This window comes from Osmia bicornis, chromosome 10 (genome assembly GCF_907164935.1).
Source record: "Osmia bicornis bicornis chromosome 10, iOsmBic2.1, whole genome shotgun sequence".
Classification (NCBI taxonomy): Eukaryota; Metazoa; Arthropoda; class Insecta; order Hymenoptera; family Megachilidae; genus Osmia; species Osmia bicornis.
This window is the reverse complement of record NC_060225.1, coordinates 9,695,983-9,723,011: the sequence shown is the minus strand read 5'-3', so window position 1 is coordinate 9,723,011 and position 27,029 is coordinate 9,695,983. Positions and strand designations below refer to the sequence as shown.

Genomic DNA, 27,029 nt, shown 5'->3' with positions numbered 1-27,029 from the left:
AAGAATTAAAAGAACGTGTATCAGAGAGAGGGGATATACGTACATAGGTATTCTAGTCTGAGTAAAAACAGAGACGGTATGAGATTGGCCAAGGCCTTTTCGTTGAACTTTCTAACGACAATCACTTTTATGTAACGGCCATTATTCGTCCCTTCTTTTTATTACAACAAACGTAAAATACAAATCTGTCGGACTATCTGTGTATGTGTGTGTATGGTTACCGTAGAACACGTATAGATTGTTTTATTACAAGGATCAAAGAGGTTGTTGTTGTTACGTTAACCCTTTACGCGATTGCCATAATCATAATTTATTCCATCCTTTGCATGCCCTGTAGTATTAATAAACGTGCAAAGATTAGAAGAGAAAGACGGTTCGAAATTTTTCGATATATTTTATTGGACGCGTAAGGGGTTAACAGACGATCAAGAGGGATACACGTGTATATTATAATGTTTTCGGATTTCTCCGACCGGGGGACTAGAGGACTCTTTGGCGATCGACCGGTTTTACAGGGTTTCCGCAGAAGAAGAGCAACGTCTTCTTCATCTTCTCCGGCTCGAGTTTTTCCATTTTTTCACCCGCTCGACAGGGCAACCCTCTGCGCTTGGATGACTTCTCACGTTCGCCCGTCCAACCGCTCGGAATCGTTTCATTTTTTACAGACAGGCTTGCTTGTTCATCGACCTGTGCCAGCACCACGTGCTTCTCTTATACCTTGCACAGAATAGCATTCTATTTATTGGCAAGAGAAAGAATGTATCCTTCCAGGATAAGATATCCGAGTGCAAAGGGGTTGTTCCTCCGTTCACCCTGTAACACGGCCGTCGGCTTGCATCGACGCGACGTCTCGATCGAACCTCGCTGCACCCTTACAAATCCTTTTCTTTCAATTTCTCTTTTTCCTTGGATGATTATTCTTTCGGATAGTAAGCAACAGAGATAAAATAATATGAAAACAATTAACTAGTTGAACAGCTAGAAATTTTTCAAACGCTTAATATTTAATCAACAAGGCCCGATCGATTCGTCGTCAGTTTAGATAATCATTCCTGTTATCGATCATCCTATTAATATTATCCTTTCCATTATACTTTCGTAAGTTTACAGTTTTATACACAAAGCACACGGAATCGCAAATCGTACATAGTTTTCAGTGGAATACGCGAGCAACGTTTCTACCCCATCGAGAAAATACGAAAATAAGAGGGTGAATCTATGATTTGCGAAGGCGACTCTTCGTTCTGAATTGATTAATTTACCGTACAACAAAATCTGTCGAATTTACGATCAAGATCCTTATAGAATCAACCTAACACGACTATCGCTAACACGTTTCTATACATATATAAATAAATAATCGTTTTGTAGATCGCAAAAAAGATCACTCCGTTATCAGTCATCTTTCCTGCGATCTCGAATAATAGAGACACGAAACACGAAACAACGAAGTATTCATTTTCTTTCTTTCTCGTACGAACAATTTAATCCTAAAACAAATAAGTATTTACAGAAATTTATTCGTTCCTTTCTTTTTTATCTATGGATTCTCGTCCTGTTCTTCGAGAAAACGTAACATTTTTTGGCACTTTATTAGTTTCAACTCTAATTCAACGATTCGAAACTATCGATAATCGATAGGTCGCTACCGAACACGCTTTTTCTCGCCGCTTGCAAACAAAGAAAAGAAAATTAAAATTGTTAGTTCTTTGTATCTTCAACCAGTTTCCTTGCAATTAATTTATACAGACAACCAAGTTGCGAGACATGGTGTGTATTTATGGTTGAAGAACCGTTCGCACGACCCAATTGAACCCACCGAGAAAAAGAGGAACGAGAGAGCAGGGGAGAAACACGAACGGAAATGATCGTCCCGATTGGAAGCGAACGGAAGTGGACATTAGTTTGCGCGTTCCTCGTATAGACGGATATTCGAAATTATTTACAACTCTCTCGCGATCAATAAAACGCAAACTTTTCTCAGGTACTCGCGAACAGATGAAAACGAACACATTCTCTTTATGTACAAAATTAATAATTATAAATGTTGATCATCCGTGGCTGGAGGATCAATTGTCATTTGATATGCTCTTCGTCCCACCTAACAAACGAAATAAATAAACAATGAAAAGTAGAAAATTCACGAAATCAAATTGAATTTTCGGCTTGATTTTTCTTGTAAACGCGTCATAATGGCTGTTGGTATCGATAGTCGAACGGAAGTTTAGTCGCGGCGAGAATCGAGCACAGTTCGGATCCTGAAGAACAAAAAGGCTGCTCCGGGCAGCGACTTTCTCCCGACACGAGTATGACGATTCGTCGCGGTCAACAGAGCGTATTCGAGGCTAAACCGTTGATAAATATTGATCCTGTTTAGCTACTCTTCAAGTGCGAGGCCGAACCGTTTAGAATCTGAAAGAACATGGCGTTCGAATTTCCAAAATTTCACAACACCCTGGTGCATTCCAACCTGATCATATTCTTCGAAAAGACCAGCTTTCGAAAGCTAGCAATTTATCAAGAAACACCCTTGAAGAAAGAACAAACCACCAGGGTACGACTGAACAAAGATATTCTCTAAAGGTTCTAAGCTACTTCAAGTAGTGTTTCTTTCTAGTAGACGACCTAACGCAAGGTGCCTCGTTACCCTTCACATTCGAACTGTCCTTCCACGTATTTCTCGTGGGTGTCACAGGGTCACTGAACCTCGTTTTGCTAAGAGAGACAGACTTTTGAGTTGGATCTTGCTCCACATCGCCCTCGAAGAAACGACACATCTCTCTGACGGGGACGGCTCTGGCACCTCGATTCAGATCGTGAAGAGATCTGGCGCGTTGTTTTCCTCTGGGACTCGGTTTCGAGGATGTTCGACCCAGATCTTCGGTGCTTCTGGCCAGTCGGCCACCTAGTCTCGACAGAGATTCGAACAACGTCAGCTTCTCTCGAACCGGCACGTAGTGATCCACCCTTTGGCATCGTTCTAACAGTCTGGCCACGTCTTCTTCGCAGGGTGGTTCGGTCAGGACCGACAGAGAAGTGGACGACCTGGGTAGAGGAGTGGAATTAAAGTTTTCAGATAGTTTGACAGAGTTCAGACACAGTTGACGAGCCACTGGTATCCTGGACGACAATTGGGCCAAGCGTTCCTTGCGTTCCTGAAGGGTTTCCACGCTCGTGTTCGTCAGCTGTTGTGTCTGCAACAGTTGTCCCTTTTCTCTGACGCTTCTCCTCTCCCTGGCTCTGCTTCTTCTCTCGGTGATATCCGTTCGAAGTATCCCAGGACTTGCGTTACCATGTTTCGGACTGTTGTTGTTCTTCTCGTCATCTTCGTTCCTCTGATCATCCTCGAATCTCACCGAAGAGGTCTCGTTTGGTTTCACAGGTGGCAGCCTGTCGTTCACGTTCTTCTCGTTCTTCAGTCTAGATGTATCGTAAGCGTTGTTCTCCTTCTTCAGCAACGATAGACAATAATCGTCGTTGTCATTGCCGGCATAAATTCTATTTCTGGATCTACCAGAACCGTAGGTCTTCAAGATATCGTTATTGTTCTCCTCGGCTCTAGCTTTCCGCCTTCTCGCGTCCTCTTCCAGGACTCTTCTGCTTCTCGCCTCGTTTTCTCGTCTTCTCGCTTCCTTGTACCTTTGGATCCTTTGCTCTCTGGTCTCTGGTTCCGGGATGGACACTGCAGAGTCCACCGAGTCGACGCTGGAACGACATACGCCTCCCCAAGGAAGACTATCGTCACTGCCTTCGCTACTTTCGCTGCATCCCCAGGTCCTGGTTATAGGCGGATCCTTCGTTATTATCGTTGGTATGCTACGAAAATCACCGAGAAGGTCCTCGTCGCTGGAATTACTACTGGACCATCCTCTCAACTCGCTCCTTGCTCTTCGCCTCGAGTCCTCGAGTATGGTAGCGGTCCTGCTGTCCTTCTCTAGCGGTGAATCGCTTGGCCAACAACGTAATTCGCTTCTAGAACGTCTTCTGGACTCGGTTGGGCTATCGGGAAGAGGAACGGGTCCTCTTGGACAAATGGTCAGGATCTCTAAGAAGTTTAGACAGCGCTGCGCTCGAAAAGGCGTTTGTCTGACCAATTCTGCCGCGATTGCCCTTACCCACGACCAGTAGATTGGCTCCGTGTCAGCCTGTTAACAAAAAAATATGTCATCAAATTCTCGGTGAATTACTGGCAATTACCAAGATTTCCAAGGAAAGCAACTGGATGTCCGTTCAATCAAGATGTAACGAGATGACCGCACGGACGTCCTTTGAATGACTAAGCCAACGGAGGCGAAGGAACTCGTTCGCCAGGAAAGGAGGATGGTGGGACTCCTTGACAATGGTGGGTCATGGGAGAACGGCGCAGGGATCTCCCACGCGTTCGTTTATCGTCGAGATCGCGACGGCGGATTTTGACCTTGCCTACTGACCTTATTACCATCCTTGCCTCGAACGGATTCGAGTTACGTCATTTCCACGCGTCCTTCGTCTTTTTATCTTTATTCTTATCCATCGACCTTCGTGGAATTTCCATCAGTTTCTTATCAACTCAACATTATCAATGATAATTCCGTATCGTTCGTTCTGATTTTTTTTACTCGTTGAAACAAAACCGAACAGAGATTCTGATTAATGCAAGGCTAGCAGGAGAAAGTCGTAGGGATCGATATTTTTGGCGGAGTGTAGGCCAACCAGATTGTATAACGAGATAGAAATCGAATGGCGACGCAGCTAGACCGTAATTAGAAATTGCATTTGGTTGTAAGTAAAACGGGAGCTCTCCGAAGCCGACCGAAGCGAGAAAGTGTTTACGGGCAAGGAAACGGATCGTGCTGCAGATAAAGGCCATTTACATGCAATTACATTGCGTGTTGCAGTGGATTATTCTGTCTCCTCCCTCTCTGTTCAGCTTTTCACCATTTCTTCCTCGTTTTCAGTCGCGATAGCTCGTGTCTTCAACGGCTGTTACTCAACCCCTGCACCGTTCTGCGCTTATCGCAGCCGGTTGTATAATCGATACGATTCAGCTTCGTCTTAGACGGGAGAAAAGCTTTGAATTTACCCAAAATGTTGCGAGGATGCGATTCTGCGAGTTGCTCAACATAAAACCAAGGGCCAGGGCGTGAGGTTGACACAAACTGGGTGCTGCTTGACGTAGGTTCAACGCCCTTAATGGTAGCCTCATTGGAGTACCCTCGACCCAAAGCCAACCCATTCTGATGGAAACGATCCTTCTCTCGCCTAGGTCCTCCACGTACAGCTCGCCTGTAACAGACAGATAAAATTAGGGTTCTAACGAGCATCAATCAGAGCCGGCAGTTCCATTGAATCCGATTATATTGATCAGGAGGTAGGTCGTAATTGCGGATACACGCAATGACCTTTAGCCTAGATCTAATTAAAAGTATAATTTATCCCCTACTTATACAGTCATTCAATCCTGTTCAAGCATCGAGTGGCATTTGCTCTTCGTTCGTTTACGTTGCTAGCTATCCTTGTGACGAATTTAATCTCTGTGTGGGTTGCTGGACACCCACATAGCCGTTTCTGTATTTCCTTCAACGATTTTTATCGCTTCATATTTAGTCGCTTCAGGTCCCTATTTTTCTTTTCAACATTTTTACTTTGATCTACGTGCACAAAGTACCTATATAATTAAGCTTTGGAATGTTCTCTTTAATTAAAACCGAAACCGGATGAATCGTGTAATCCTTGGGTAACTAAAAGATTGACGTCACTCGCGTGGGAGTAAGGGTGGTGGACACCCTGTAGTCTCTTCCTTCATCCTTGTCTCGATCCGTCCGACCGATTACCGTTGAAAATGGTATCTAAACACGCCTACGTGTTCTCAGTGACAAGCATTCACGACTGTTTTAGCCTAAGATAGAAATAGACGTGGAATTTTATGGTTCGACAAAGATTATACTGGTCGGAACGAACGAATTAACCGCAGGAAGTGAATTTTTTATGCATCATCGTGAAGTCACGGGCAGCTTCGACGACTGTCGCACCACGGAACACCATTATCTCGACTATTACATCGAACAACGGGGCAACGAGGTAGAAACAAGCATACAAAGTGACTGGAACAAGCCGCTAAGTACCGTCCATTAACTTTCTCCAAGGAATTCGTTATCGAAGGCAAAGGACGTTTGCAGTGGGAACTTGGTATCGGAAGGACGCGATCGACCGGATTCCTTGCATTCCTAGGCCTAATAGCACACGAGGCAAGCAAATTGGCGTACAAGCACTGGTTCGCTCTATTCCAGGTCCTTCACCTGCATTCCTTCCGCGTGTTTGCCCATATTGATACGACCCTGTGGGCCGACTGTTCCACACAAAACGACCTACGACACACGCCCCCACCTCGTTTCCACGGAAACCAGCTGATGGTGTTCGAATACCCTGCGATCCTTTCCATATTCGCATCGATCCAACCGTGCTAAACATAGAATTCGTAACAACGCCTTCAATGGCATCCCTTTTTAAACCTTTTCTCTTTTCGTTACTTTGCTAATTAAAATATTTCAAAATATTCCACTGTCCCGAAAAAAAAAAAGAAAATATATATTTTCAACTTCTGGCAATTAATTGGTTAAAACATGAACATTCAGATCGTTTTCTGCGATAAGCGAATTGCTTGGAATTACGTAATATTGTTCTGAAAATTACGAAACGGCATATTCCCAGATACTGCATTCGAATATAATGGACATTGTGGCTGACAAAATCGAGTTTGACCCAGAAAATTCTTCAATCTGATTTCCATAGAGATCGAAAAATGGCCAAAAGCGTCCGAGATATCGAAAGAAATTGTATTCTCGCTGTGATCCCAATTCGGGTTGATGTCCTTAACACTTCTGAACGGGGGAGACCAGTTTGCAGCCAGTCGAGAAAGTGCCAATTAAAAATCGCAACATAAATTCTTCGTGGCCGTTCTTCGCGGTTCGACGATCCTTACGGCTGTGGAAATCGGCACGCGACGCTTGCATAAATTACTCGGGCAAAATATGCAGCATGTCGGTGACAAGTCGATCCTGATGTATGCGACAACTTGGAAAAATTACTTCCCCGAGTGATACGTGTGTTGGTTCGAGCATAACCATTTAACGGGGAGGGTATACCTTTTCCTTTCATTGGGTCACTTCCGTGTTTTTAGATGGAACGACAACCGACCGTTTATAATTAGAAAAATAATAGGTTCGCGAGTTGTTGTATCTTTTACGATTCGATTGGTTATCGTTGAATTGCGTTATTAAGTAGTTGATTTATGCTTTAATAAGGATTCTTATCGGTACAAGTAATATCGTTATTACGCGTTTTAGCTGCGTAGTTAATTGACTAGCGTTTCTCGAACGAATGTTCTAATCATAGACCGTTGGTTCCGAATCGTTTGGTTCGAAGCATTTTTGCAACGGTGAATCACGCGCGCTGTTCTTTTCAGGGTCGCTGGTAGACAATTGCAACGGTAGCCACCTCGTGAGATTTTCCACGAAGGGAATTACGAAACGCGTGAATCATAATTACACCCGCTTGGGACAAGCGCGGAATTGCATTTTTTAGACGCCAGCGGGTTAGGTTAATTGCAAACAACGGTTATACACGCGCGTCCAGGTGAAATTGCATTTCTACATTCTGAACCAACAGACTGCATAGTCTGACCCTAAAGGCAAACATCTGTTTGCCCTGTAAGTCGTATTTTCTGCTCGACAACGCTCGTTTTTCGAAGCCTACCGACCGAGAAAGTGTACACTCTCATTCGGTGGCACGAAACGTGTTGAAAATTGTAGAATCCTGAAGGAGAGGACACGGTCGCCCTCTTTCTCTCACGGTCCATTACATCCAAGAAGTTGTATTATAGACGTTCGTGTGAACGCCTCATAAATAAAACGATCCTCTTTAGACCCGCATCCTGTCGAGCCGAAAGTTTCTCCACGAGAGTGGCCTTATTTCTCTAGGACGAGCGAGCTTCCATTTCAACTAATCAAATTTCAAGCTCGTTCATTACCATTCAACTCGCATTAAATTAAACATTTTCGGCAGAACCGAACGAAATTGAATTTTCTTTCATCGAGATGTTCAAACAACGTGCAATCCTTTTATTCGTTTATAAATTTTCATCAGGTAACCGAATGAATATTTATGAAGACATCGGTTCTGCGTGGAAGAAGCTTAACGTCGCGTGTTTCGTGTGTCCCTGTGTGGTTGGTCCGCACCGCAATGGCACGTTTCACTCAGGAAACCGTTTATTTCCTCAGATCCTAGGATAACACACGGGCTGTCACGTATACCGGGTGACTCTTTCGTTCCAGCTAGCTTGAAATCGATACCGTTAACCCGTTCCCCTCGCCAACTGTTCTAATCTTAACCTTGTTCCCACGTCTTTGGAAATCGTGCGCGCCTAAACATTGTCAAAATTCAGTTTCCATATTGAGATACGAATCTGTTGAAAAAACGATCCCACGAGGATCACGGTTGAAAAATGAGAAACGAGGTTGCTTTCGGAAGTACGGAAGGAAAGGCACCTCCCCGCTTTTCCGTTGCCTCAGTCAACATCGAAAATCCTGTTTAAGAATCCTTCATTTTTCACCTCGTTCCTTCACGCTTCTTTGCCTCCTGTCAGTCCCTGAACGTCATTCCTGGTCAAACAGGGCGGCCCACCTTGAGCGTCATGCTTTTTTCCTTTCCTCCGCGGTCGTGTCCTTGCGAACACCATGAATTATTTATTCACCGGGATCATCAACGGGAACACCCTCGATTTTTCACGCAGCCTTACGTCCCTACCGTTTTTTTTAAATGCATCAACACGGAGCCCTTTAAGAAGCTTCCGCTGGAATGAATTTATCTTACGACGAGACGTCTAGGTTTTGTTTGAAAAAACTTGGATATCAACGGGTACGCGAGTCTGGTATAGCGACTACATATCGTTACACGCGAAAGGCCAGTTACAGTGGTCGGTAGTTCACGAGGAAGGAAATCTCGGAGGTGAAACGCGACGTGAAAGTGACAAACCTGTAATGTTGGGACGGAACGAGCGGTGGACCAGGACGGGCTGTCACGAGACCGGAAGCTCCACGAGGAAGCAGGAAGCGGAGGTGGGAACCGTGTGCATTGACAGTCGTCATGCGAGTCGAGTCTGTCCATGGAAGATAAAACGAGGAACGTTGATGGAAAAACGGTCACCGTTATTACGTGTTGCTGCCACTACTTTCTGGCATCGAATAAACGCGATCCAGAATTCGTGCGGATCGTTAGTTAACCGAGTTATTTAGAAAATTACCAAGAAAATTTTCAGCAAACGTTGCTTAATCGGTTATTAGTTTGGCTCGTTGCTGCGTCAGGTTTCGTTAAACACTTTCACAACATGCTCGTCATTTACCATCACTGATTCGAAACAGAAATGCATGGGTGATTATAGGTTCTGCGTATTGCAACACTCGCTAATGGAAGCGGGATCTTAAATTAATTTGTTATTTAAAATTCATAGCTGTCTCGGGGCTTTGGCGCCGGGTTCCTCAGGACTCGACACACACCTGTGAGTCGCGGTGTGTCTCGTCGGGCGAAACAAACGGTTCGTTAGGAGTAATTACATGGCAAACCCGTTAGAAACGCTTATGAGGGAGCGTTTTTGCTCGAGCGTGTTTGCACCGAGCTTCTTGTACGGGAAAACCAAAGCGTTTTGTACCCTTGAACCCTACCTTTAACGAATGTCTCACTTTTTTGATGGAACTATTAACTTTTCTATGTTTTCTGGTACCAAAAGCTTGTCTCTCGAGCAAATTGTGTCCATAAGCAAATCGATTGAACCGCGTTTACAACGATTTCCAACCTCGGAACGGAAAGCAACGGTAAGTTTTGACTTTTCACGATCCTGGCACAATAGGTGGCAGAGAGAGAAAGTCAAAAAGAGCGACTTTGTACAAAGGGGAGACTGCTCAGAGAGAATCCGGTCGGCTGGAAAGATCGTTTCATTTTCCCCACCGTTGAAGGAACTTCCTTTCTTGCAGAGGACTCTCTTATTCCATATTTCTACAATTTTCATGGCTCATTCGGTTTGTGTCCCCTTTGGAGACAAACTGACGATATTGCAACTCGAACGTTGCACGGTTTCGAACCTAAATATGATAATATATTCGACCGGAGGATTCGTTTAAGAATTCATTATTCCTTCGTCTACGAAACTGGCACACTACGTTCATTAATTATTTCAAGACTCGTTTCATCCGATTCTAATCCTCGCTCGCATCACTCTTCTGCTACGAGTTTTTATTGAACGACGAAAAAAATGATACTCTTCTCGTGATTCGAGGATTAAAATATGCGAGTAAAAGGGCTGGAAAGGAAACTGGCCAAACATCCCCTTCTCGGTTCTGCTCATCAATCTTCTCATGTAAATCATGCGTTCATCTTCGGTGCTAGTCATTTATTATCGTTTCTTTCTTCATCCCCTGTCGACGTGTACCTCACTGGCACAATGACACAAAATTATTTCTTAAAGCTTTCTACGCGAGACACCTTGTTTTCCACGGAGGAAACGACGCTTTGCTTTCTTCATTTTTATTTCCAGTACCGTTTATTTTTTTTCTATCGATCGGTCGGTTAAGTGTTTTCCATGCAGGAAAATTCTGCCATAAACAACCGAGGATTGTTCGACGAATGACAAAGGCTATTGTTAGAAAAGCTTAACAATGAGGACGAACACAATCGAGAGTGATAATCGACCAAGAAGAAGTTGCAGTAAACCTATCGACCGTGACGGATATTGAAGAAAAGTTCTTGCTGAAACTTACTGCCTCGTTAAACGCTTCGATGAACTAATTTAAAGTTCAGACTCGGTTATAAAATAATTCATCAGAATTCTAATGCCGATGCTGACGTTGCTTCCCACAAGTCGTTTGCATCGCTATCTGTAATTCAACGTAACGCAATTATCTATGTGCCGGAACACCGTCTCGAATTCTCGTCCGCTTCGTTTGATCTTGCGCTTCACATTTTTTCCCGTCGCACTTTGTTCGAGACGGGGCGATTCGTGGGCGTCGAGGAGATAGTAGAAAAAGAAAGAAGAAAAGAGGAGACGAGAGCAAGAGTAACGGATACGAGAAGACAGAAGAAGCATTCATGGAACGACACGTGTTTCCTCGTTCGTTTCTCTCCACCCTCCGACTTAATCCAGTGCAAACGTCTCGAGTAGCGCGAAACTTGCTTAATTGAACGCGAAATTTCCTCGCAAACGAACCGGCAAACGCCGTGGGAAAGTTCACTTTTCCCGAGAACCCCATCTACTTATTGATACGTCCGTTCTTTCTTTTTAGTTTCTATTTCCCGCCACGAGAAATTCCATAAACTTATTCTTGGACTTTAATTATCTTTCATTTTGTTTTGCACCTAAATTCTAACAGAGAATTGGATTTAAAACGTGTTTCGCAAGAGCCGAGATAATTGCACTTGGGAAATCAAAGGCAACACTTTCCTCGCCGAGTTGATGCGCGGTTCTAGCGCGATTAATTGCCCTTATCTATTTATACCGCGAATTTTTATCGCTGCCAGGAGAAAGGAGGGCCATGAATAGACGATGACTCACGGGTAAACATTCAGTTACCCTCTGTCTCGGGAACGTGTCGGGGATTCAGAAACGTCGGGTTGAAAGTGAAGAAAATGACGTGGCGGGAAGAAAAGAGGCAACGAAAAAATGTGAGCAGAAAGGACATCGATCTGCTACTGCCCTTTACGTCGAACAGATTTCGTGGAAGGAACAAAAAACGCCTGCAAATCCTTTACAGGATCCGATGACTAGCCACGATGTCGTTATTAGCAAACGTCTAAGTTGAATTCAGAAATTCGTAAGGATACAACGAGGATCAGGAAGTGAAACCGTTACAGGATCGTTTATCTTGACAAGAAATGATCGATGATCAATGAGGGTTCAGCATCCCTATCGACGGAAGGACACACGAAACGGAGGACAATGGTTCTGTTTACCTTAGAAATTATCGGCTTCCACGTGGAAGGGTCCTAAAAGTCGGCAGGATTTTCTGTTGCTTCTCTATTCGTTCGCAATTGAGATCAAAGATTTTTGAATTTACAAAATAAAAAATTACAGAGCACAGCTCAACGATGACGCTGGTCTGAAGGGTTAAAACATCCCTTTCACTTGCGAGTACTCTTTGTTTCTGACCAAGAACTTGCTCAACACTCTCGGAAGTTCGTTATTCGATCGATAATTAAAGAAATACGGTTTTCTCCCTCTTGGAAAAATCGTGAACATGGTTTGTAATTGTTTATGGAATGGTACTCAGCGCAGCGGTTTCCTTCGAAGCTTTGCGAGAAACGGACATCTGTCAAACGTTTCTACGCTTTTTTCTTTCAGATTCTACTTTCCCGAGTCCTGAACGAGCACCAAAGTACTCTCGAGCTGTTGGTTCGAGTCAAGAGAGGAGGGCTTTTCTTTTCCTCTCGATCGATCGTGTGACCCAGCCGATTCGCTTTTTTTTTTTTTACCTTCCTCTTGCGCACAATTCGAACGCATTATGCCGACGAAACAATGGCACAAAGGTCCTGCAGGGCTCGTGCGTCGGGCACACAGCATTTCAACGAACAGCTGGCACGATTTTTGCTGGAATTCTTACAGTATCCATTCGTTCAGGAATCGTTGAAACACTTGGGAAAAAAATGACTCGACCCCCAAAGATTATTAGAATCTATCGATTCTACTTGTAATATTCTTCCAAACATACGAAACTTCTGTTCCCTCTTCCAGTCTTCGAAGCAATAAGATCAGCCTCCGATTAACATCTGTCGAATATTGTCGCGTCAAGTCATTTGTCATTCGGTCAGAACGCATTCAGGCATAGTTCGTTGCGAAACCTTTGTCGAGGCGAAAGAATAAGAACGATTCATTTTTCCAGCGTCGATGAGATTCGTCGATTATATTAAGACGTTCGGTGGGCCCAGCATGGGACACACGATGGGCGAAACTTCAACTACACGGGGGTGTGGAACATGCGGGCACGTAATTCGAAACTTCTCAACGACACCCGTCGATTTTTCCCTTTGAAAGCTTGCCGTTCGTTTCCCTCGTCCCTTCAAACATCCTTCCGTTCTCGAACGATCGATCAAACTTTTGGCTTGTATCGTGGACCCGTCATTAAACCTCGCAAGGTAATTTCGACCCGACTACAGAAACGCAACGTGAAAATGTCCCTCTTGTGCTGAGAAACTGAACTTGTGCGTTGAAACGTGGCGCACGAACCGCTGTCGATTATGCAACGAAACGCAGTTATTCGGCTCTAATTAAGGAAGTAACGAGTTATTGTTCCCGTGGATGAGAACGTTAATGATTATAAAACGAAAAGGTGATGCCTTCGGATCGCTGCTAGCTTGGTATAGCGTTCGATAACCCCGAAAATTTACATATTTTAACGACCATAATTGCCAAAAATCTATTCTGTGACCGTTGGTCGTAGCAACCCTTTTATAATAAACAGTTTGACACGATCACTGGTGCCGATAATTTGCTCGGCAAATTACTGGGAAGAAAGCAAAGCGAAAACACCTAAAGCCAATGAAGAAGCCCCTGTTCGTCAAGCCTTTCGACACGGTCATTTTCCGACCGGTAAATTTCCATACAAACAGCGGGTTGCTGGCTGCAACAGCAGCAGCAGCAGCAGCAGCTCACAGCAGGGTTAAAATTAACTGACTTTCGCACTGTACGGCTCACCATTCTACCTCTTTGCATACGTATTGCCAGTTTAGAAGGCTATTACTATGATCATTAGAGCAACCGTTGCGAGCAACTAGGCTGTATGGAAATCGATTGGCTTTCAACGACGGATTTCCTTGCATCACGGACACCGTGGCTCTTATCGCGTTCCCAGTTAAATACCGATCAACAAGTTCGTTAAGTTAACGATATCATCAAATACTTCTTCTAAATGATTATTATGCAAAGATCGATCGTGAATCGACGAGAAACAATGTAGATGGAAAAGAGGGAAGAATACATCATCAAAGCGTTCCCAAGAGGTTGTCGAGCGTCTCCCTTGAACAAACTTGCACACCGGAGACGGAAGTAACCCGTAGAATCGTTCGTTCCGCACACTGTTTCACGTACCCTCAGGTATCGTACGATTGAACACACACGGAGGGAGTGACGAAAGCGGCGTTAAAGGGGTAGCCACATAGTTGCAGACAATTGATGCCGGCTCTCATAAATCATGGCTGCAGGCTTTGGCGACCGGGTAGCCCGGTCCAAGGGTTACGATTCCAGTCGAATTTCTACGAATCCTACGGGTCAAGCAAACGCTACCCCTCGGGTGTACCGTTACGAAATTACGCCGATAAAGTGGCAAAAATATTGCTGCTCAGGAAGGTTCCTCGTGTACGCGTGATCGATATTAACATGACAATAGGCGTGTTAGTAGAAGGCCATTCTATATTGAGCAGCATCAGGTTGCTTGTATTATGAATGAGACAAATTTTTCGGAAGTACCAGGACAAAGAGATTGGTAGAGAAATTTGCACTTTCACAAACGTAGAATTGTTCGATCGAAAATCAAACGATTTAAATATTATTTTGTATTTTGACAAATCATGGGTCATCCAATTGAAGAAATTGCACGTCAAGGGGTGAAATCGAGTTAATTGAAGATTCAGCTAAGAAAATAAATTTCCCGTAAAACGAAGAAGCTTACGAACGGGTCAGCAATCGAGGAACCCCTAAGAGGACCTCATGGGGTCCCCAATGATGGATCCTCCGAAGAGTGTGAGGTGTCGCGTGAGAAAGGGGTGCGAAAACTCGCCTTGTCTACGTGACTGCACGCCATGGTGCCTTTCAAGTCTTTTGTCGATGATTACGATTTTCTGTCGCCCGTCTCCTTCTGCATCCTTACGAGAAGTTCCAAGTGAAACCATGAACCATCTACTTGGAAACCTGATTCGCTTTTCCAACCCTTTTGTTCATCCACCGTTTCATCTCCCTCTTGTTTCTGTTGGTTCGCCTTTTTGCATACGTACAGTAAAACTTTGCGGAGCTGTGCAAACATCGGTGGAAATGGAATCGAAGAAGCCAAGGACGAGAGCGGAAGATTTGTGAAAGAACTTGTACCGCACCATAGTAGAAGACCGGTTCCTCTCATGGCTACCCTAAGTTTAGGCAGAGAATTAGTGACCAAAATATCCTCTCTCCTATTGACTCTCCAGCGCGGACAAGAAAAAGTTCGAACGAGGGTAGCTTAGCCCTGATTGTTTGCTTTTTTCCCCGGAAGCCAAACCACCGCTTTTTGTGCCGATCCTTTAAGAGTCCGGTCAAAAACGAACAGTAATTTATTATCCTGTTCTTAGAAACCCCTTTTGCCTCGAGCAAAACACCGTTTTCAATTGATGAACTTTACTTTTTCCTCGTGTTTGTCCTCCTTCCAACAATAAGTAAACAGTTCGTTTTTCAAATTTTCCATGAATCGTATCAGGAATTTTCCATCTTTTCTATCGAGCCATTAAACGAAATTAAAAGCGAAAAGAAGCCAGAGAATCGAGTCTCTCCAACTATCGTTCGATCTCGTTATTCGTCGAGGAACCCCAACAACCAACATCCCCGATGCTGACAACTCAATCCCTGACATGACCCCATAAAAGAAAGTAGATCGAGATAACATTGTCATTGGACTTTTCGTGACGACTATTGTACCGCACATCTGGTAAAAGGGTTGCACCGCCATTACGTCGATTTCATCCCTCAATACTGAAAGGACCAACCCTTCGAGATGGTACTCACGACTTCGTAACTCTTTCCTTTCAAGATTAATTGTCGCTCGTGTCCAATTGCCGAACGGACAGATTCTCGTTTCACCCATCTATATTTTCCATTTCCCATCTGAGTTAACTCGTGTTAAATTGTCTCGAGATAGAATCTCTTTCAGCGAAGAAATTTGCCATTTTGCTGTTCCTCGGCAGCAAGGAAAATCCAATTATTGTTCGCAGATCGTGTCTACTTCGCACCACCGGCCACCTTTTCTCACCGAGGTCTTTGACGTGGGGTGTAATACGATGCAGGTATTATACCCCCAACTCGAGGACGCCTAATTGACCCCGAAGGGTGCGATGAATCGCGGACCGTTAGACCCTGGCGATGAAAAATAAGCCTCTACAAATTAGCTATCCATTTGAGGGAATTCTCGAACGTGACAATTGGATGATGAGATTTTTCAAGCGTAATCCGCTTTGCAATCCGCTTTCATCCTCACCGTCTTTTCTTAGTTTAAAGTATAATCGAGCAATTTCTTCGCTCGAGACAAATTTAATTATAGTCTCCTCTTACATATTTCCTCTTTTTCCTCTTATCCTACCATCTGCCATCGCTAAAGTCTATCACAATAATTTTCCTAATCCTTCATCCTGCTCTGTCGTTGGCTATCGTCCAAAGCAAGCAGCTTGCAGCTGTCGTAACATTGGGTAACCCAAATATATCTAATATTTTCGGTGGAAATAAAAAAAAAGATCTTTCTCCAACGTATCGTGCTGTACACGAATCGAGCCCGGCCTCGTAATCCAAACTATGTATACGGTGCCCCTATAATAATTGTCACGTGACGAGCCGGTACATCGCCAGCTGTTGCTTCAATTTTTCCCTACCATAGAATCAGCCGTGTCTCGATGATTCGACAGGGTCGTGTCAACCCTTCTCCCTTTCTCTCCTCTTGTACGGAGACGAAAAAAGCAAATCTATGCACGCCCACGGTGACCTTATTTATTTTTCTCTTTGATCGATATGGATATTCCGAAAATATTTATTAATCTTCTAAGCTAAATGAAATATTTTGTTTCATATTTCCATGGCGAGCGACGTTATTTACGAGCTGTCAGTTTCTCAGCTTTTCACGTCGCGTCGCGTCGGAAGTTCCGTCCTGCTCTCCGTTTCTTTTCGAAAACCAGAATTACGCGTAGAACTGGTCTCCCTGTTGGCTGTCTCTCGTAGAAAAATCTGTTGCACGTTGTACACGTGTGTGCTCGTGTCAGTCGTGTTGCTCTTGCAGACTGCTTGACGTCACGCTACCAGGATGTCTGAAAGAGCTCTGTGAGAATCTTTGACAGATCTCGAGTGCACGTTTGCTCCCTCACTTATTTCTTTTTACATTCAAACTTCCTCCTACATTTTTCTCTAATATAATTTTTCCTTTTCTCCAGTCCCTTTCACTTGGGAATATTAGATTGAAGATTGAATGCTTCATTTCTGAGGTGTCCTGTTTCAACCTTTCATCGGTGCTCCAGTCCATTAATCACGAGCTAAATGCTCGAAATCCTTTAACACGTGTTATCGGTGTCTCATTAGCTTCCGTTGGTGCAACCGCTACTGTTTCCTTTCACAAGCAAAGAATGTGCATCTCGTATTGAAATCTCCCACTGCGAAGGGGTTAAAAGATGGTTGTAACGAGAAGAGGGTGACGGTCGGGAGACGTTGGAAAATATTGAAATTCGAAGCTGGAATAGATTGTTAAAGGAACCATGGTAGGAAAGACATACCGCCCGTGGAGCATTGCGACAAAACTAGGGGCGTAACGTGCAAAAGGAAAGCAGCAATGCAATCGTGCAATCACGTCGATCCAACGCGTCCAAGCCAGCAATTACATCGCTATGGCTCCTGTAAAGAGACTTCCCTCGAATCCCTTCGAGCGTGTCCATCTGACTAGAAACTTTAACTTGCCTGATCGCTGTAACCGTTGCGTCCTTTTACCGCCTCCTCGATCCTTCATTTTCTATCGTCGAATGATCAGTGACTCCACCCGTTCCTTGATCTTATTTCAAGAGATCACTTCAAGTGTACTGGGTGAAGAGGTACGATAATCAACTGCAGTAATTAGCGAAGTTAACATACTCGTAGAGGATAGGATACTCTATTTTGTTGCAACTATTACAGTAAAATAACTTTCCAGCCAGAGTCTAGACTGGAAAGCCATGTTTACTAGGTTCACTGTGATAACAAGGCTTTAATAGATAAGAACGTTAACAAGTTAAACAGAGTGCCGTGTACCAAAGAGAGTTTCGAGTAAGCGAACGTTTGGAAAATCGTTGATTCAAACGGGTTGGTTAGTAGGATTTTCTTTGGGAAATACGAGTCACGTTGCTTATCTATGAACAGTCGAACCAGTTGAAATAGTTTAGAATTTGAAGGAAGAAAAGAAGGCTACGCTCGCGAGCGTGTAACGATGGAATTACAACTTTACTATCTTTCACGGGCCCGCGTAGAGTTGTTCCACTTATCTTTCAACATAGCGGAATGCTTGGCTAGTTAACCCACAAAAAAATTCTAGCGCAGCCTTGCTGAAATAACGAGCACGTGCACGTTAGGGCGTGTGCGAACGAATCGTGAATAGAAAATTGAAGGAAAAGCACTTTGAAATCGTTATCCACTTTGCGAACATCGCTGACAAAAGAATCACCAAAAGCGTATCCTATTTTTCTTTATTAAATATTAGGTCGTTGCGTATCGAGTGACCGATTTCGAAAGCTAGAAAGTACCCTTCGATGCATGTTGAAACAATGCTATTGCCGCGATAGGAGAGCAACAGATGAAGAAGATAAGGAGATCCATAAGGGACAGTGGGTCACAGCAAACGGTGCAACGCCCTGACCTGTCTCTCTCTCTCTCTCTCTCTATCTCTATCTCTGTACCCTTCAAAAACATTCGTATTCTTTTATCTAGCGTGCTTTTCTCTTCGTGATCTTTGCTATCCCTTCTCATCGATCATCTCTTTTCATCTCCTTCCAACAACCAGTTTTCTCTCCTTTTAAACTCCCAACCGGCCCGGAAGTTCCATCCTTGTTTCTTGCTTGCCAAACGAAACACGCTAGTCAGCTGTTCACCGACTCGTCCTCCGACTAACCACTAATTTTTCTATTGATCCATCCTGTTCACCTCCCGATGGCGCTCCTTTTCGAGGATGATTTCGTTTAAAGAAGTCACGATGGTGCCTTCGGAATTTTTCATTAAACTCGTCGTTTCAAAGCGCCTGGAATTAGTGCTCGTCCATCTATCTCCAGGGCTTCCTTGTTACGAATTTCGTAACCCGTTCCCCTTCTCGAGGCTTTATCAACGCGCGTGCAGTCACAAAGAAAAAAAAAAAAAAAAGAAAGAAGGGAAGGGAGAGGGCCATTTCCTGTCGGCCGCGGCGAGCCGCGAGCATTATTCTCATCAGCTGTTCGAGAGAGGCCAGATTATTCCGTGTCGTGCGTCCTCCTCTCGTTTCGTTTCGTTTCGTTTAGTTTGCCTCTGTCCGTTTCGTTCCCGTTATCGCGTCTGCTCTATCATTATTGAACCAACGCCCTGCTATGCAAGATGTTTCCCATCTACATAGTTAACCCAATCTTGATGAAGTACAGTCCGCTCCGGCACGGAGTCCGCAATTTCACCAGAATATTACGCCTTCTTCCAGCCATTAACCCTTTCGTTTGCAAATTTTATTCTTACGCTTATTTTCGCGCCTTTACAGTTAGTTGGCGTTAAATTTTTCGCTTCGAAATAATTCTTAGAAAGTTCATCGATTACAAGAGCGGTCAAGGGTTTCCATCGGGCAAAGTTTTCAAGCTCGATGAAGCATCGGTCTGCCGGCGAGAAAGTTTCCAACTGCAGTTTCTTTCGAACGAGAGAAGAGAAAGAAATTAATGGACACTAACTGTGCTACTGTACGCAGACTCGATTGAGTACAGTCTACTCGGGAAACTCGCGACTGGAGAAGTAATTTCTCAAACTGCTTGCAGCTTGATTAATCTATTCGATCGGAGTAACGAGCTGAAGTCGTGATACACGACTCGAGCGAACGCTTCTTCTGTACGCTATGAATTTTAATTAATCCTTCGTACTTGAACGAAGACGTTCTTTTAAAATTATAATTTCCCGTATTTTCAATCATTTTTCTCCAGTTTCATTCTCGATCGTCGCTCGACATCGTCTAATTTTAATAAGAATAGTTTTCTATCGAAACGGTTTGCTTTCTCTTTCCATCGTGGCATCGTCGTTCATCTCGAGCGAGCTTTCTTTTCGCCTGTTCCTCTTCGGTCTCGAGTCTTCTTTCTGCGCGACAGACGGCTAGGGCGTCTAATTACACCCACTTGAGACTGACTCTGCCTTCTCTCGACGACTGTCGCTAATTAATTTGTGGACGAGCCTCGTAACGAAACACGTGCGCGGGCAAAAAATTCGCCTGGACGTGGAAGAAAGTCGCGAAACGCTTGTCAAATAGCTTCTAACGTACCGAGAGCTCGCTGTTTTATTGGCAGAAACGTCTTCGAGTCATTAACTAATCGGGTATCACCAATGAATAAATAATTAAGAAGTACAGCATTCCGATAGCTTATCGTTAATAACACCAATCAGAAACTACTTAAGTTCTTCGCTTTCACTCCCATTACCAAATTAATTTTCAGCGATGTAACGAGTCGATGCTTCTGCCTGATTGCACATTTCCTGATTTCTATTTCTCATTGTCCACTCTCGACTACTTGCTCTTTCTCCGTTTCCTCGTTTCTATTTTTTTTATTGTCAACTTGTAATTTTACATACTCTCCCGGTGGTGTCGCGGAATATTTTTACCTCATGCAAATCATTTTTAGAAAGTTCCCTGCCGTCCGGTCCGTTTTACCAGATAAAACTGATTGCAGTCAAATATGATATCCGAGCCGATTCGAATCAGAAACGTAACTGGTGAAATTTCGATAAACTTTAACGAGCTTCGAGTCGCTTCCTCGTTACTTGGAACTTCGAATCGAACAATGGTTAACGAGATTTCAACATTCATTAACGAGAAGGGAAATGAGTTTTAAATTCGTTTACAAATTAATGCTTAATCTAAAGGATTGCTTCATTTTTCGATCGTCTAAAACTCGTTGGTACAACTCGGTTCAGATACAATCGAACAACTGGATATCAACGCAAGTCTCTGCGATTATGTAACCGAGGAAAAGAGGTAGAGCAAACATTGCACTGTTTTCGTTGAAAGTTTCGTTCTCCATTACGGAGTAACTGTACTCGTTTGTACAGTTTGCTGAATACTGCTATTAATTTCCAGATTGTGGGAAAAGAAACAATCAGGAGAGACACAGGAAGAAGGCTATCTCTCGAAGCAGTAGCGATTATGAATTTTCAGATAAAAAACTAGGAATTTTCCTAAAATTATATAACCAAAGAAGAGAAACAATGTGAATCGCGAGACAGACATGAATGGTGAAAGTACGTTGTAGTTTGTCGTTTGCTTTTAATGCGCGTTCCACCGAGAAAATATAATTCGATTCGGAAGAGACTGCTGGAAAGAAGAAGAAGAAGCGGTGAACGCTCGGTCGCGCGATCGTCGTGTCACGATTGTAGATCCTGGATCACGTAGATCCTGGATCGCATAGACATTTTCACAACCGCTTTTCCCTTGCAGGACTGGTTGCGAATCCGGAGAGCCAGAACCCGGTTCTACGCGATACATGCCTCGTAGAAATCCGGCTTAAACGGGTCGACGGAACAGCTCGCCGATACTATCGGAGAAAATGTTTGACCGTCAAAGAAAAAGGGGGAAAAGGAGGAAAAAGGAGAAAGGAGGGGATGTACACTTTGTTTTACTGGCTCGAGGAAGCCTGACTTTTCTTTGTATCAACAAAGTTTTCAAGTTTCAGAGGTGGCTAGAGAAAAGTCGGTCCAGCAAGGCGTTCGTTGAACGTTGAATAATTCCGGATGCTTTATCATCCGAGGTTGTGATAACGAGCACGAAACAGCGAGATACCGTGTAGTTCTGCGTACACGCTCGCCACTTCATTGTGCTACTATTTCTGTTCGAAATCGCGTGTCTTGTTTCTCCTTCTTCTTGTTCGCTTGAACTTTATGCAAAATCTATGTTAGATAACATTCTCGTCGCAAATAATTAATATTCCTTTGACGAACGAAGTCGATGAGTCGACTCATCCGATAAGATTTCCGCGAACCGTTGCCGGTTCACTTAACCTAATTATAGCAATTTACTTCGTTTCTAACTATCTTTTCTTTTGCCTAACAATCTATACCGAAGAATCTACTTGAAAACTTGCCTCCTTTTAATCCTTTTGAAAACTTATCGATTTATCGATTCGAAGCTTATTAATAAACTTTCTAATCTCTTTGAGATATTACTCCTTTAATCCTTTCGAATATACCATCTATGTTAATAAAGCTTTATCGATCGAAAGCTTATTAATAAACGTTCCAACGTCTTAGAGGTTTTACTCTATTTTATCGTTGCTTCACGAAGATTCCTTCGATACGAAAAGAAAGAAAAAAAGGTATGGAATTATCTCATGGTGTTCTAAACAATCGCCAAAGCGGTTCAAAATGTTAAATCGTGACCGAGCAAGTTCGATACGATCGCGAGCTCTGGAATTAGAAAGTGAATATTATTAAATCTTCTCTTCGGTTAATTATGATATCGATACGGTGAGAGGTCGATAAAAAGAAAAGCGTCGATCGACTTTTCTTCGACAGGATTTCACCAAAGTAACGCACGAAGCCTTGCGTGACATTCGAGGAACGCGGTTCATGATCGATTTCTGATCAAATAGATCACTAATGTATTAGCTACCAGTTCAACGACACTTTTACCACCGTGAAAGTATAGAAATCGTGATTTCCCGCTTACAAAATGACACACGGAGGTATGAATTAATTGCCGTTGCTTTATCGGCTGATCCTCAATTATCGGAAATATGTAGCTTGAACGCATCGTAATGCAGAATGATCGAAGGAGATCAATCGATAACCTTGCCACACCTGCTGTTTTAATTATCCGTCCGTAATTGGAACGGTCATCTCGATCTATCTGATACTTCAAGATCAACGAGAACAGAGTTTCTTGAAAGAGAACCGGCAAGAATTGACCTTAAATTCTGCTTGAATCGAGTGAAAGCCTCGTGAAACGGTTTCCTCGAGTCCTCTTTTAAATTTCCACGTGAATTATCGAGTTTTACAACTGACTCTTCTATTCGGCAAGTTTTTCAAAAAATAGTAAGCTCGTTTGGTTCAGATAAATGCTCACCCGCAGCCTCGAAGGAACGAAAGTGAATGATGGAATTCGCCCACCGTAACGGCACCCACGTCCCTCGGAAAACACCTGTTTACCTATGAATAACGCGGCAGGAGGTAACGTCCCACTTCCTCTGCTCTCATTTTCCTTGAATAATAAATATCTCTATCTAATTAGCTGCTTTTATATACACAGCTTATTTTACCGAATACATAGCACTGAATACTGGAGAAAAGGTTTGACGAATCAATGAATCAACTGACCAAGGATATTTCCGCGTGAAAAAGCTTTGAATCTGCTCGTTTCCTGTTGCACGGTCTGCCTACATAGAATGAAGAGCGTTTCTCGAGCGTGCCGCTGATACACGGAGGCTAGAATGGTAAATGGCACGACCGGGTCGACCATTTGAATCCCGAATACGTGTAAAAGAAGACGGTCGAGCATTTAGTGAAAGGCAGAACGCGCGTCTTCCGTGGCCGAGATTCGATTCGATCGACGAACCTAAGTCACGATGTCCTTTCTCGCCACTTGCATTCGATCCTCTCGCGCCAAACACCTCTTCTACTCCACCAGCCCTCCGATATCCTCCTTTGATTCGATCCCTGTCCAGGATTAATTCTCGTAATAGTTGCCTTTGAAAGAGGACAAACTTCTCAGGAGGATTCCCGATTGTCAAAGGATTCCGCGGACATTCGAAGAAACTCGACGAACCAGAGGCTAACATTATCTCAGTGTATACATCTTAATCCCTGGTCGTGGCGGGTTTTCGTCAATAGCACTTGTGAACCGTGCTTAATTCGACGCTGTGACCTAAATTTCAATGGCGTGCAGAGAAGTTCTTGGTTGTCCTCGGGAATCACGATAATACCCAGCCATTCCGCTCAATGTTATTCGATTCTTGTTTCGCAACAAGACGGATAATACGTTTCCCGAAATACACTTCTGTGCACGGAAACTCTGCGGGACTTGCCCTGCTCTGAATAATTTATATTTATACCTTGGTACGTACCAAAGTATCCGCTACTATTTCAGTTACACCGGGTAAGAAAAATTGAAAAATCAACGCTCGTTGAAGCCGGATTTCCGTTCGAAGAGAAAGGGACTGGGATAATTGGCGCGAGCAGGGAGTTGAGTGTTGGTAGAAATTTAGCAACGGCGTCAAAAGCGGTACGGGTACGTTAATAGACTCACCTGCTTTCCTTTTACTGTTTCTTGACCTGCCGTAAACGATGGAATTCAGGTACTCCACTTGTCAGCCTACAATTAACCATTCGCGTAACAAACTTTTCGCTGTCGAATCAATCGATTTCGCGCAATAGATCGTTACAGATTAGATAAGCGACTTCAAACACCGTTGTGTGTCATTTTTAAGTAAACAATGCTGATCGTAGGAAATCGTGAGCAATGACTGATCATTCTTCGATAAATAAATTGAATTTTAAAAGAAAACACTTTCTGAATCGATCCACGAGGCGAAATCAGTTACGACGCGACTTTCACGATTAAATTTTCCCCGGGTATCATTAGCGGTGACATTAAATGCTGGACGGTGTCAGGGCTAACGATCCTTCGAAGTAGTTCGGAAAAAGGTAGGAGAAGTTCGTATGCGAGGCTAGACTGGGACCGTTTTCGTGTTAGACAGAGTGGATAACCGCGTAAAAGTATCCCGTTACCAGACTAGCCCAGATACCGGATTACGGAGCACGAATTGTCAATCGAATCGAGAGGTTGCGAGTTCCTGACAACTGTGAAAAAAGCCGACCACACCGCTCGCCGATAACCGCAAGAATTTCGTGACAATCGTGTAACCCTGTTATTCTGTCTGCAAGAACTTGGACCAATTATGTTCAAAGACAAACGCGATATCCACCGTAGAAGGGTTGACGATTTTGTAAAATTGATAAAGACGGTAAAGTCGTGTAACACAGTATTTCCTTGACACCTTAATTGCCCCGTCACTCATCGAACTTTGAATGACTTTATTAAGTACTCGATAAACTCAGCAGCACGCTTTCGTGAAAATAAATTGCCAAGTTGAAGGTAGAAAAGCAACCGTGAATCCTGCAGAGGATTTCAATGAAAATTGACATTCGAATCACGACCTATGTTACACGTTCAACGGTTCAATGTTGAATCTACGCCGTCGTAATAAATTACACGAGTACCGGTATCCGTTTTCGGATGAATCGAAGCAAATCACCTCGATAACTGGTCGATCAATGAAACGAGGCTAACGTCGAGCGTTCCTTTCGAGCTTAGTTATTCGGAAAATCGATGTGCATACATATCCGAGGGAAGAGCATGCGATTCAAGAAACGATCGTACGTTCACTTTCATTACGAACAGCGCCTCGAGTTGCGACCTGATAAGATATATGTTGTAACAACACGACCCAATGAATCATAACATCGATAATGTAACAAGGATCGGGTCCGGGAAGGCCGGTGAATGGTTTACGTTTTCGAGCGTTCACAGGACGACCTCGGGTAAACTAGTACGTATTTCCATCTTACACATTCGTCTTTCGAGTAAATTTGAATTTCAAGTATCTATACATTTCAGTCAGCTATTCTCCACTAAAAAAATTACATACGATGATTATCACGCACAACTTCCTCCACGGTTTTTAATTAAACGCTGGACAAACGAGCGCCAGATAAGATAAACGACGGAGCAGGCAATAACGAAAAGATAGAAAAAGAAGAAAGAAAGAAAGAACCGACCTCTTATTTTCGTCTCCTGTGGATCCAACGGTGGGAAACGTGGGTGGCTCTGTTGTCCTGGTTTCTTCAACAGGACACCCACCACCTGCGGTGCCATCATCATCCTGACGAATCCTCCTCTCTGTTCGTCTTTTCAGTTCGCTCGAGTCATCGTCCTCGATCCTACCGTACTCTCCCTTTTCTTTTCTCACCGGTGCACAACGAAACGAGCACTCTTTCTTATCAATCTCCGGGCTCACGAGCGTAGATCACTTCCTTCTTTTCCCGACGCGACTCGGCTATATGTACACGTAGAAGACTCGGTGGTTCGAAACGGAACGAAAGCAAAGAGGAGGCCAACGAACGAGACACGCGACTAGCACCGCTAGCGTGTTCGAGGAGCAGCTGTCCCGGATTCGTTCCTTCTACCAACGTCTGTCGTCGTTTTATTGGCCAAGGCGACGCGTCACTTTAGCGAGGAACAAGGCGCCAGACGAGGCCCCCTTTTCTCTGTTTCTGTTTCTCTTTCGATTCTCTTATCACCAATTGTTGTCTGCCGGCACACGCGAACGTGACCTTATCGCGCGACCAAACGTTTCAGCAGTACACGCTCTTATACCGGATCGATCCACCGTACCGTGCACACGTCCTTGCTCTTCTTCTTCTTCTTCTTCTTCTTCCTCTTCACTCTCATTCAACGATTTCAACTAGCTGATCCAACGTTGGATCGTATCACCTGTTGACACGCGGTCACTAACATTTCTCCTCGTGTCGTCACCGTCGTCGCCCGTTTAGATAGGGCTTGCAATTATTGCGGCCTGATAACGTTATCGACCCGGCTTTCACCTTCGACGAGCTGTTAACGAGCTACCACTGAAGTATCCTTGAGTAGTTTCAGACGTCTTCAGTCTTGCAATCTTTCAGTGCAGCTGTCTGTCAATTTCAACGTTTCCGAAAGGAAGATCACCGCTACGAGTAATCCTGTTGCATGAGAATTTCACCAGGAACGGTTAGTTTTTTCCAGCGCACAATTTATTTATATTCTTCATGATTTTTCACTTATCGTTAGCACAGTAACTCGATAAACAATATTGTTTCGCGTTCTTGTCAACTGTCACAAACGAAGATCCCGCGTATCGATTCAACATTCATCCCCCCCCAACCCCCCGTTGCAAATTATTATCGAGAAATTGTCTCGAGCCAGGAGGATGTTCAATTAACGCGACAAGGGAACACGCACACGATCGTTTTTAATAGAAACGAAAAATACGATCATTGTCGATCCAGCATGGCGCTCGCACGA

At 43.8% G+C, this 27,029-nt stretch overlaps 2 protein-coding genes across 2 annotated transcripts in view; one reads left to right on the top strand and one right to left on the bottom strand.

Annotated features, from left to right (window-relative positions):
- Nucleotides 1-27,029, top strand: part of LOC114874268 (fl(2)d-associated complex component-like) — a 63,739-nt gene that overhangs the window by 92 nt on the left and 36,618 nt on the right. The window lies entirely within an intron of this gene.
- LOC114874259 lies at nucleotides 80-27,029 on the bottom strand. The gene is made up of 3 exons (XM_029183387.2): nucleotides 25,748-27,029; nucleotides 5,063-5,265; nucleotides 80-4,145 (listed from the first exon to the last, which is right to left on the bottom strand). Exons 1-3 carry the CDS (start codon nucleotides 25,848-25,850, stop codon nucleotides 2,592-2,594), a joined length of 1,860 nt encoding a protein of 619 aa, XP_029039220.1. The 5' UTR covers nucleotides 25,851-27,029; the 3' UTR covers nucleotides 80-2,591.